The 11,274-nt window shown below is 40.0% G+C and overlaps 1 protein-coding gene across 2 annotated transcripts; it reads right to left on the bottom strand.

The window, feature by feature from the left end:
• Window positions 1-248: 248 nt before the first annotated feature.
• Window positions 249-10,303, bottom strand: LOC121945416 (uncharacterized). Of its 2 annotated transcripts, XM_088084278.1 has the most exons (10): window positions 10,115-10,303; window positions 8,788-8,885; window positions 6,832-7,122; window positions 5,599-5,781; window positions 5,425-5,462; window positions 5,207-5,302; window positions 4,390-4,552; window positions 4,128-4,201; window positions 2,989-3,084; window positions 249-2,250 (listed from the first exon to the last, which is right to left on the bottom strand). In XM_088084278.1, the coding sequence occupies exons 2-10, from the start codon at window positions 8,870-8,872 to the stop codon at window positions 1,999-2,001; spliced, it is 1,278 nt and encodes a 425-aa protein (XP_087940404.1). In that variant the 5' UTR covers window positions 8,873-8,885; window positions 10,115-10,303; the 3' UTR covers window positions 249-1,998. The 2 variants fall into 2 exon arrangements, with proteins under 2 accessions (XP_087940404.1, XP_042345509.2); XM_042489575.2 differs by having other exon boundaries at window positions 5,599-7,122.
• Between the last annotated feature and the right edge of the window lie 971 nt (window positions 10,304-11,274).

Genomic DNA, 11,274 nt, shown 5'->3' with positions numbered 1-11,274 from the left:
TTTCATCAGTGACCTACATCTGCTCAGTCAGAAGCACCACTGACTGACTTGTTTAAATTAGCCAAGTGTTTAAGAAAAACTGACACGTGACAACAACAAAATTTACAGGACTTAACATTTATAATAAAATAATCCTAATGTAATTTTGTTGGCTGTTTTGCCACCATGAGCCCCAAGAAATGTATTAACCTTTCACCACCCCTCTATGGTAAATAGATTTCGTATTTAAACTGATAAATTATCAAAGATTCATCTTATAGTTTATGAGATTCATATCTTTGCAGGTACAATCATCATATTTTACACAGTACACAAAACTATAACTCAGACAGCTCTGATTCAACATTTACATGACACCATTATACCTTTAGATATACTTTGTAAACCACACAGTATACACATCCAGCTAAAAAAAAAATCATATATAAATATAGCACAAGAAGTAGCCAAAATGTACTGAATTGCACATCTACTGAAATTGCTGAAGCAACCCTCAACATCTGTGTTTCATAAAGTGCATATAGAGTCATAGCTGCGTTACTCTCACGATGGCTTGAAGAGATTGTAATCTACAGAGACGTTTTGGTAATAAAACAATTATAGCCATGTCAACATAAAATGTTGTGTTTAGGCTCACTCACCCATTTAAAATTGAATGTGTCGAAAATCCATTTAAAGTGAGAGGACACAGACAGCAAGTGTTTTTTGCTTTTTTTCAATTAGATAGGCCCTGAGTTCAAATTGTTACAGGCAAGGTCATGGCCCAAACAAATCATAAGGTGTTAAGCCATTCCTATTCTTTCTCAAAGCTTGTAATTGAGAAGGATTTCACCCCAAAATAAAAAATATATAGCTTCCCCCTTACCTGTACTGCTGTTTATCAGTCTAGATTGTTTTGGTGTCAGTTGTTGAGTGTTGGAGATATTGGCCGAACTAATGTCTGCTTTCTCTCGAATGTCAAAGAACTAGATAGCACCCAGATTGTGGAGCCCAAAGTGCCAATAAAAGTATATTTGAAGAACTCAACAGCAACGTGTCTTGACAGAAATTATGACCGTTTTATAAGGTGATACACAGACCTTGCTGTGAGCAGTTTAATGTTGGAACTATTTTCTTTCTACTGAACTACAGCTGCTTACCATATCAATGCACAGAGGGAAGCGTGCATCTACTCATAGATAAGAGACTCCTGACAGCATGAGATGCAATATCGGCATCCTCCTTGTCTGAACTGTGATGTTGGTTAGCTCAGTGGTGCTAGGTGAGCTAGCAGTGGAAGCACCTCCCTCTGTGCAGTGATACAGTTTGAAGGCGTAGTTTGGTAGACAGAAAATGCTTCGTACTTCTGACAAGTCTGTGGATTATCTTGAGTAACTGGCTTATAATTACTGGAGAGATACATTGCTGTTGAGTTTTTTAATTTTTTTTTTTCGCCTCTTTTAGCGCCACAAGCTGAGGGCCATTTAGTTCCTTTCTACTAGAGAGAAGGCAGACACCTCTACAGCTGATATTTCCAACACTCAGCAACTCACACCAACTCTGTTTATACTGATAAACAGCAGTACAGGTTAAGAGTAAAATATGTATTTTTGTCCCTTTAATCAATGGTTTTGTTAATTACAACAGTGATTTGCAGACTAAATGTTGGATGTGATGACTGAGCTGCTTTCAGCATGTTTTTCAGAATTCTGGAAGTTGATGTTCTCAGTTTAGAAATACTGTTCAAATCCATTTTTCTTTGAACTTGAATCAGAGATAAAAAATGTAATTGGGAAGTTTTAATAAAACAAGTAAACAATGTAACTTATGCTTTACATAATTCCATACATACACTATATACATTACAATCTGATGTGAAAATCAGTGAGAAAGATGGTTGTAGGCGAAGTAGTGTTAACCTCTGCACTGCTAAGCGTTTTGTTTCTGGATGGAGAGTTACACAAAGCTCTGATTACCTAATGACCCACACAGCCGCTGAGCAAGCTCCTACTCAGTCTCTCACAGCAGCACAGTGATGGCAAGCAGGCAAACTAAGAAAGCAATCAACTCTGTGTGAAGATGAGGACCTCTTGTGGCAAAATTGGGGTGATTGAGTGTACCATTCAACCATAGGCAGGAGGTCGTGGTGGCGTTGCAGCACTCTAGATGACACGGAGGTTTGGTGTTGGTCTTGCATGGGGTCTCGCCAGAACAGTTGGTAGTGCAACCTGATGTCCACTGAAAACTGGAATCTTTGGACTCCTTTTTCAGCTGCACAGGCAAAGTTGAAAGGGAAAGAATCGTACAGGACCTACGGTAAGCTCCTTGTGGTGTAAAGTCGAGACATTATTAACTATTAATGTTTGTTATTTCTCTATGCAATGTTAAAAAACACTAAGCATGTTTCATATATAGAAAGTTTAGTTTAAATATCAAATAGAGACAAGCTGAGAAAAGTTAAAAGTGCATATGTGGGTCTTTCACTCAGTATTTTATGTATGTTTGTAGACTAAAATATTTTTGAAAGAAAATTTATAACTATGAAGCGCTAACATTTTCAGTAATTTACAAGCATACATAAACTTAAATGAAAAATACACAAAAAAGTGGATAAGATCCCTTTACATAACATAAATATTATAGTTTTCTCCCCTTTTCTGCAGTATTTGTTTGTATAAATAATAAAACTTACGGATATTATCACCTTAAACAGTTCTATAATTGTAGTTTGAGTGATTATCACTAAAGATGTATACATCTTTTCTTGTGTTTCGGGTTCCTGTCAACCTAATACTTTGTTGTATTGACAAATTGTTAAATCAGTCCTGTCACTGAGTTTGTGCTGAAAAAGTGGATACCTGTGTGTGTGGGCTAAGAATAATTTAAAAGGTGATAAACAAAGACAAAATTGAGTGCATATAAGCTTGTAAAGATGAACCAACATGAACCTGGACATTTTAATCAATCGTATATTAAGGAATATGAATATGTTGCTGGAGCAGTTCTCACCTGACAGTGTGGCTGTGAGGGGGCGCATGTTTGGGATGTTGCAAACTGTTTGTAGCAATCTGTACCAACGCACGTACCTTTATGGCATTTGTTTCCCTGAAAAAAAGAACACAGAAGAAAGGATGATATTAATGTCACACCAGGCCTGGCTTTGACTGTTTTACAAATGTTCTATACTCCATTAAAATATAAAATAATTGGGCAGGATGTTATTATAACTGCTGGGCATTGGCTTAAGGTCAACACTGTATACAGATATTTTTTAGACATTGGCAGCTGTTGGCATAAGGGGGGGAAAGGGAGAAACTTTGTGAGGCCCAGCTGCTTCAGGCAGGGGCTGTCCCTGGAGGCCTTGGACAAGTTGCTAGACTATCGCAGGGGTGAACTATTTCTACACAGAACCAAACAACGGCAGCATCAAGCCACACCAGCGTGATTTCAGATAGCATGCCAGCATCATGGAAGTAAAGGAGGTGCGACAGGCCTGATATTTGATACACCAGTGTCTGCCTCTAGTGTGATATATAACATAGGTGTCAACATTTCTAAACAATATCGATGACATATCACTGTTTTCCTAATTTACACTGTTTTCCTAATTTTTCCTAATTTATCACTGTTTTCCTAATTTAATGGCTATTCTTCTTTTTTGAGTTATCCGCTAACCGCTGCTAGCTACTTTTTAAATCTCCCGCAGTGGGTTGTATGCATGACATGCTATCAAAACATCATACCTATCAGGCCCATGGTCCCGTTCTGCCAGCTGTCACTTTTACACAGTTTTCGATTCAGCTACTACCTACGCTGCCATTTTAAAGGCGAGACAACTCTGTCCTCTTAGTCTGCGATCAGATACAGAACGCCAAGGCGTCAGACCGGCACAATATTCCCGCCTTGAACAGGCAGTGTAAAAGGGGCTACAGAGATGAACAACCATTCATGCTTACATTCACACCTACGGACAATTTATAGTCACCAATTTAATCAAAACAAAGACAGTTTGTGTCTGAGAGATGTTGACCAAGAGAAAACAAAATTAACTGAATTTAGTGATGCACACAACTCTCTAGTCTTCTGCTCGCACTTTTGCATCCATTCACATGCCAGCTCACACTCACACATGCAGCCTTTTGTCTTACATTGTCTGCTGTTGTTTGTGGACTGATTGTAGTCTTTGTGGTCGCTGGTTTGGGTGTTGGGGTTGTTGTGGGTGCTGAAATCACGTGATGAAAAGAATAAAATATTTAAGAGATTTGCAAATGTGCAAGTTTACAACAAAAGGTGCACACTTGTAAACCAGTACATTAGATAAAATGTATTAATTTGTCAGGACAGTGTGAGGATTATGAAATAAATTAAACAGTTATGAGACAGGGGATCTTAAAGATGAGTCTGTTTTACCTGTGGTTGTCATTGTCATCATCATGGATGCAAAACTACCATTGAGGCAGCCAGTTGAGTTGCAGCAGTTCACAGAGCAGTTGGTCAGAGAGGCGTTGAGGCAACTATCAGCACAGGAGGCGCTGCAGCTAACAGTGTAGCACATGTCCGTCTGTCTAATCAGCTGATGCATTGCAGAATGACACATTAGAATACATGTTTTAATAGCCCTTTTTTCTTATAAAGGAAATTGACAATATAGCAAAATAATATGATAATACGATACTTAATTGCATTATACAGACAGTAACAGCATAAAGTATTTACAAAACATAAATAAAAAGAGACTGCAATGATTTACTAATCTTTTCTGATCGATTTTCAACTGAATACAGTACAAAGACAATATATTTACTGTACAAGTATACACTCATTTTGAATTTTATACCTTTAACACATTTCAAAAAAAGTTGGGGGGTGGGGGGGGCATCATTCATTTAGTAGTTTGAACAGTATATCTTTGTGCTGTATTCAGGTTAATTCAAGTCAAACGGTATTTGCAAATCATTGCATTCAGTTTTTATTTATATTTCACACAGTGTTCCAACTTCTTCAGAATTGGGGTTGTACAAAAAAAGGATAATCAGCCATTACTTTTAGCAGTTTCTTAGACATTAAATTGCATCGTTCAAAATTTCTCTTGCTTCCATGAATTTTTAGTACAATACACTTGCTGTATATATGTTTAGCTTCATACATAGGTTGTTATGGGAAATACATGAAAAAAAGTTTTTAGTATGGTTTTTCAAGGTTTTGCCGGTGTCATTTTCCTACCTACCTGACAAAAGTCACCAGCAGCACATGAAGTGGCATTCTGACTGTTGTACATTGTATAGCAGTCTGAGTAGTTACACATGAATGAGGGGCAGTAAATCTGTGTTTGAGAGAGATGAAAAGTACATGATGAAGATGACAGGCTAAGGGAAACATGCAAATACAACATTACACTTCTCTCTAATAAGGTGAACTTAGCATGCTCATGGAAGTAGGTTTTACCATACTGGTTCCATTATTATTCATACCAGGCATACCACCTACGGCAAAAAGACAGATGTTACGATCAATGAGAGGGAAAGACAAATAAAAATAAAGCTGTTCTTTTTGTATTTTCACACGAGAAAATAAAGGCTGGGAAGCTAACAACTTATTCATTTTTAAAACAAAACATACCAGTGGCAGTGGTCATCATTGAGGCCATGGAACCAGGACTAGAAGTCATGGTGGGGCTGGTCTTGGGCATGGCAGGGCTGGTCTTGGACATGGCGGGGCTGGACTTGGGCATAGTGGGGCTGGACTTGGGCATGGAGGGGCTGGATTGGGTCATGGTGGGCTGGTTCATCGTTGCTGAACTAACTGTAGAGGAGGCAGATGTGGTTCTTGAATAATTATAATCAATGGTTAAAGTTGAAGATGCAGAATTGGCAGTGGTTGTTGTGCTGGTGCCAGACTGTGTGGTGACTGCTGACCCCCCCAAGGTTGCTGTGGCTGTTGGGGACTGGATGGTGGTAGTGGCTGTGCCTCCAGAGGTGCTAGGGGCTGAGGATAACTGGGTGAAAGTGTTGGTTACTGTTCCTCCGGAGGTTGTTGTGGTTGTGAAAGATTGGATGGTGGTGGTTGCTGTGACTCCGAAGGTTGCTGTGGTTATGGGGGACTGGATGGTTGTGGTTGCTGTGCCTTCAGAGGAGCTAGAGGCTGAGGATGACTGGGTGAAAATGTTGGTTACTGTTCCTCTGGAGGTTGCTGTGGTTGCGGGAGACTGGGTAGTGGTGGTTGCTGTGACTCTGGAGGTTGCTGTGTTTGTGGGAGACTGGATGGTGGTGGTTGCTGTTCCTCCAGAGGTTGCTGTGTTTGTGGGAGACTGGGTGGTGGTGGTTGCTGTGCCTCCGGAGGTTGCTGTGTTTGTGGGAGACTGGGTGGTGGTGGTTGCTGTGCCTCCGGAGGTTGCTGTGTTTGTGGGAGACTGGGTGGTGGTGGTTGCTGTGCCTTCGGAGGTGCTAGAGGCTGAGGGTGATTGAGTGAAAGTGGTTGTTGCTGTGCCTCCGGAGGTTGCTGTGTTTGTGGGAGACTGGATGGTGGTGGTTGCTGTGCCTCCGGAGGTTGCTGTGTTTGTGGGAGACTGGATGGTGGTGGTTGCTGTGCCTCCGGAGGTTGCTGTGTTTGTGGGAGACTGGATGGTGGTGGTTGCTGTGCCTCCGGAGGTTGCTGTGTTTGTGGGAGACTGGATGGTGGTGGTTGCTGTGCCTTCGGAGGTGCTAGAGGCTGAGGGTGATTGAGTGAAAGTGGTTGTTGCTGTGCCTCCAGATGTTATTGTGGTTATGGGTGACTGGGTGATAGTGGTGGTTGCTATGCCTCCAGAGGTTGCTGTGTCTGTGAGAGACTGGGTGACGGCAGTATTTTCTGTACCTCCAACTGTGGTGGAGGTGGCAGACTGGGCAGTGGGGGTCGCTGGGCCACCGTTGGTTGTCGTAGAGGGCTGTATGGTGGTTGAGGGTGTTGTGGGTCCAGAGTTAGTAGAGATGGAAGCCTGCATGATAGTGCTTCCGGAGGTGGTGGCTGCAGGAGGTTGGGAGGTGGTGGTTGGTGCAGTCATGGAAGTGGAGGGCATCGAAGAGGAAGCAGTGGGACTTTGGCCTGACACTAATACTGATGGCAGAAGTAGTCCTAACAGGAGGAGGCGCAGGGTGCCTGTGCAGCCTGGCATTTTGGGAAAATAACAGGAAAATTATTTGCAGTTATTCAACATAGCTTTGCACTCTTTTAAACAACTTTGGTGATCCCCTTACTTTTACTCTTGTGGCACCATCAGGCCTATCTGTAAAACTAATTATTTCAGCTGCATTAGCAAATGTTACAAAGAAAAAGAAGATGCTCAACGTAATTAAATAGTGCAATATTTAATTCTGGAGAAAGAAAGTTGATTGAAAGTTGTTGAGTCCATAAACTGTATATAAAGATGGACCACTTGACAGCTCACTCAAAGTGAGGATGAATGGGAAATGGTCCAAACTAAAGACTGAAAGTACATGCCAAATTTTTTTTTCCTAAAGATGATTTTTGTCATTGAAGGTAGTTTACATCACCCTAATATTTGTTTTTCTAATAAGATTAGTGAGTTATTTAATTCAACAAAAAGGGGATTTTCAGCCATGAGTGTGTGCCAATCCATAAGCTCAAGATCAATGTAGCTTCTCGCACTGTTTTCTGTTTTGGGTGGAGCTCCTCCACCACAGAGATCGGTACTGCAGACTCTGGCTTCGAATTATTGCCAGCACAAGATGGCAGCAGCCATATCCTGGATATTTTGCCTTCACTTAAGCATAGCAGAGGTTGAGTCTCATTCCCTGTCATTAAATGGCGTCACTCTGGGTTTGTCATTTGGTCCAAGTACACCAACCCAAGGTTGTTGGTATTTCACAATGTGGGAATGATACTCAACAATCAACTTCCATGCTCCAGAAGAATACTAAACCTTTGACACTATGCCAGCTAAACATCAGCATGTTAGCGTTGTAATTGTGAGTATTTTAGCGAGCTATTGTCTGCATTACTCAAAGCACAGTGACAAAAGAGGGGGAAAAAAATAAATTTAAGCAAGACATGGCATTTACTCAAAAGTGAAAAGATAAGAGAAACTGAGACATACATGTAAATAAAGACAGCAGCAACGAAATCAAGCAGACAGTGTAAACTTTCATTAGCATAAATGCTTGTATGTGTTTGTGGCCATACGTGCAGCGCTGGTGCACAGTGCCTATACCAATAGCACGTGTCATCATTTCACAAGAGAGCTACCGCATGACATCTTTGCTTTTGGGACAGCGGCAGCAGAGTTTTAACATTTCTATCTGCATTGTGTAATGGGTGTTAATTTACAAATGTTCATCAGGCAATACATAATACGGCCTACATGGCATAAAATATACATTAAACAGAACAAGAAATTAATATGCAATACTTTGCATGGAAAACATCAACCAACAGGCAGAGAGAGGTTTCAGGTTTTTACCACACAAAAGTCACGTGACCTGCCAAAGGGATTTCAGCAAGACACGCACTGCAGTACATGCACGTCACTTTGCACAAGACAGGTAAATCCCAACTATCAAAAACTAAGGTTGTTGTTCTTCAACAGACCTAATATTGCCATTCAGATTGTCCATCTTGTATATACAATCACTATTTTTAATTTGACTTTATCTAAATTTAGAATCTAAAGAACGAGTTTGTTTAAAATAAATCTGACCTTCCTTTACAGGCAAGGTTTATGAAAAGAACAATTTCTATTATGTTGCTCTGAGTGTGAGCATGTAACTATGTGACTGCTGACAGTGATTTAAAATAAAGCAAACTCATTCATACCTGTGTCTTTTAAAAAAGCAGTGGAGGCCATCACCACATTGGCAGAGAGGGAGAGGGGTCTTTGTCCAGCCTGTAATGAAGTCATATCTGCCAGAATGCTGGCGAAGTGAAGAGTAAAAACACACAATTAACATGTATGAAACAACTGACAGATGTTCTGCAATTAATGCTATTAAAATAAACTGAGCAAGGACAAACCTTTTTTGGGTACAAATAATTTGGGTACAATTCAAAGTTTTACCCATGCTAATAAGTTTCTGAATTAGAGCCATTGTAACCCACCTGAGCAGTTCTTTTGATCTGTGAGTCCTCCTTTACAATCCTCTAATTGTTCTGGTGAAACTGATCTCATAATTGTTTGGTTGGGTCACAACAATAAGAAATTGTAAATGTGAGATTTAAAACTGCACTTTTACTTCTTTCGCACAGTTTCTCACATTAGTGGAGTAAAAGCTTTAATAATAATATTTGAAGTGAAGTTTAAGCACAATAAGCCATTTCAATCAATAGTGACGTCCTCACAAGGTCAATTTCTGCTAAGATTAGTTTGTGTGGTGGCACACAATTATATCCAAAGCATCTCTGACTGCAGTGGTTTATCAGTGAACACAATTAAAAAGTGTTTGTTCCTCCATTAGTCCCCTTGGGAGAACCGCTAAGCGACACAGCTTGTTTTTTTCCTCTCCCTTGGAGCTCAAAACGGGCTCCTCAGGGCTCTCCACCCTGGAAACTGAGTGACAACAGTGGCCATTCTGGCTTCAAGCTGAAAATGTAGAGTTTAATTGGAAAAAGTAAAGATTAGATTTATAAGTGGATATTCAATTTGATGTACAGAGCTTCAATAGGCGTGTTAATGTGCTAAATTCTCATATCACACCTTGTTTCATCTTGTTGTACAGGTGTGTCAGGTAGTTAAATGGAAACAAAAGCCATCCTCATCTGTATCACCTGCTGTGAAGATTCATAAGAATCTGTTTATGAATACTATGAAACACAACTGTAAGTCATTTGTATAGAGAAAGAAATCTAAATAATATTTTAAAAAATACAGAAAATCCTTGGACTGGCTCTCTGATTGACTCATTTATATTTTAATTAAATAAATTCACCCATATTTTTAACGAAATAATTGTTAGCAATTGACTTATTCCAAATATAACAAATTGAGAGCACGTAGGTAAAATAACATTTGCAAGAGAAACATGAAAAGCACCGCTGTTGTTGACCTCCATCACCCCTGTGGTTCCCAGTGCACAAACATTAAAGCTCTATTCAGCTGAATTCAAATAAAAGAAACATCATATAAAATCAGTAATGTTCCACTTACCCGCAGTGCACTTTGTGGGCTTTTTGTCAGCTGTGCTTGAAGTGAATGAGGTCTCTCTCTGGTGTTCCCTTTCTGAGTTGCTCTCTGTCACCTCCCCCCCTCTTCGCTTCCTGCCGACAGTACTGAAGTGGCAACGTATCAAGTGGAAACTCTCACCTGCACAGCTACACTGGTGTGAGAGGAGGAGACTAAAGGCCTGTGGTTGCTGGGTGGGTCTAAAGATGCCTCAGAATCGATGTGGTAATGATTCCTGGAAAAAGCTCCTCATTGGCAAGATAAATTACAGCATTGTTTGTCAAAACTAAAAGCACGTGTTTCATAATTATCCCTGTTATGACCGCTTCAGGCTTTCCATCTGGACCTGGAATCTGTCCAAACAAAGACAGATCAAACTAAATGCTTAAATTAAATGAATTCGGTGACATAGTAATTAATTTTTTGTTTTGTTTTTTAAATCCAACATTTGATAAAACCGTGTATGAAATACTTATAATTCCAGTTTCAACCTTCAGCTATCAAAATATTTTTTATCAGGACTTTATATTGTGCCCATTCAACATAAAAGACAATATTACATTACAGTACATCACATTGTTGGGTTACTTCAACGAATGCTAAACTGTGCACCCAGCATTTAAAGATTTAGTCAAATAACTCAGTGGATTAAGCCTCTGCGAATCTATAAGAGCACAGGTGAGATTTCAGTGCCCTGTGGGGTGATTGTATAGGGACCCTCCTGGTTTCTGTTCAACACAATGTGAAATCAGACCCCTCTCTCTGCCAGCCATAAAGCCCACACAGACTACAATTACCTCTTTGTGGCCAACAGAACGTAGAATTCTTGGGCACGACACAAAAGGGACCTGCGCAATTCAGGTGACAGAAGTCCTTCCTTGTTTTTCATCGCAGTTTCACAAAACAAATGAAATTTTGTCTGCTGTATTTGGTCTACAAGATGTTACTAAAGATGCTGAAGAGTATGAGAGGAAATTCTGGGCATCATTGCTGTTGCTAGTGGGATAAAATGTGCAGCAGGTGAAAAAAAAGAGGCATGCTGTGTTTATTCTTAAAAAGATATGTTTGTATCTTTCAAGTGAGCATTAAAGGAATACTAACATATCCATATGTACACTGAAAAAAATGATAAATAGCTGTAATTG

This window comes from Plectropomus leopardus, chromosome 11 (genome assembly GCF_026936395.1).
Source record: "Plectropomus leopardus strain MGB_pleo_1.0 chromosome 11, ASM2693639v1, whole genome shotgun sequence".
NCBI classification, from domain to species: domain Eukaryota; kingdom Metazoa; phylum Chordata; class Actinopteri; order Perciformes; family Serranidae; genus Plectropomus; species Plectropomus leopardus.
The sequence above is the reverse complement of the archived record's forward strand: the minus strand, read 5'-3'. Positions and strand labels throughout refer to the sequence as shown.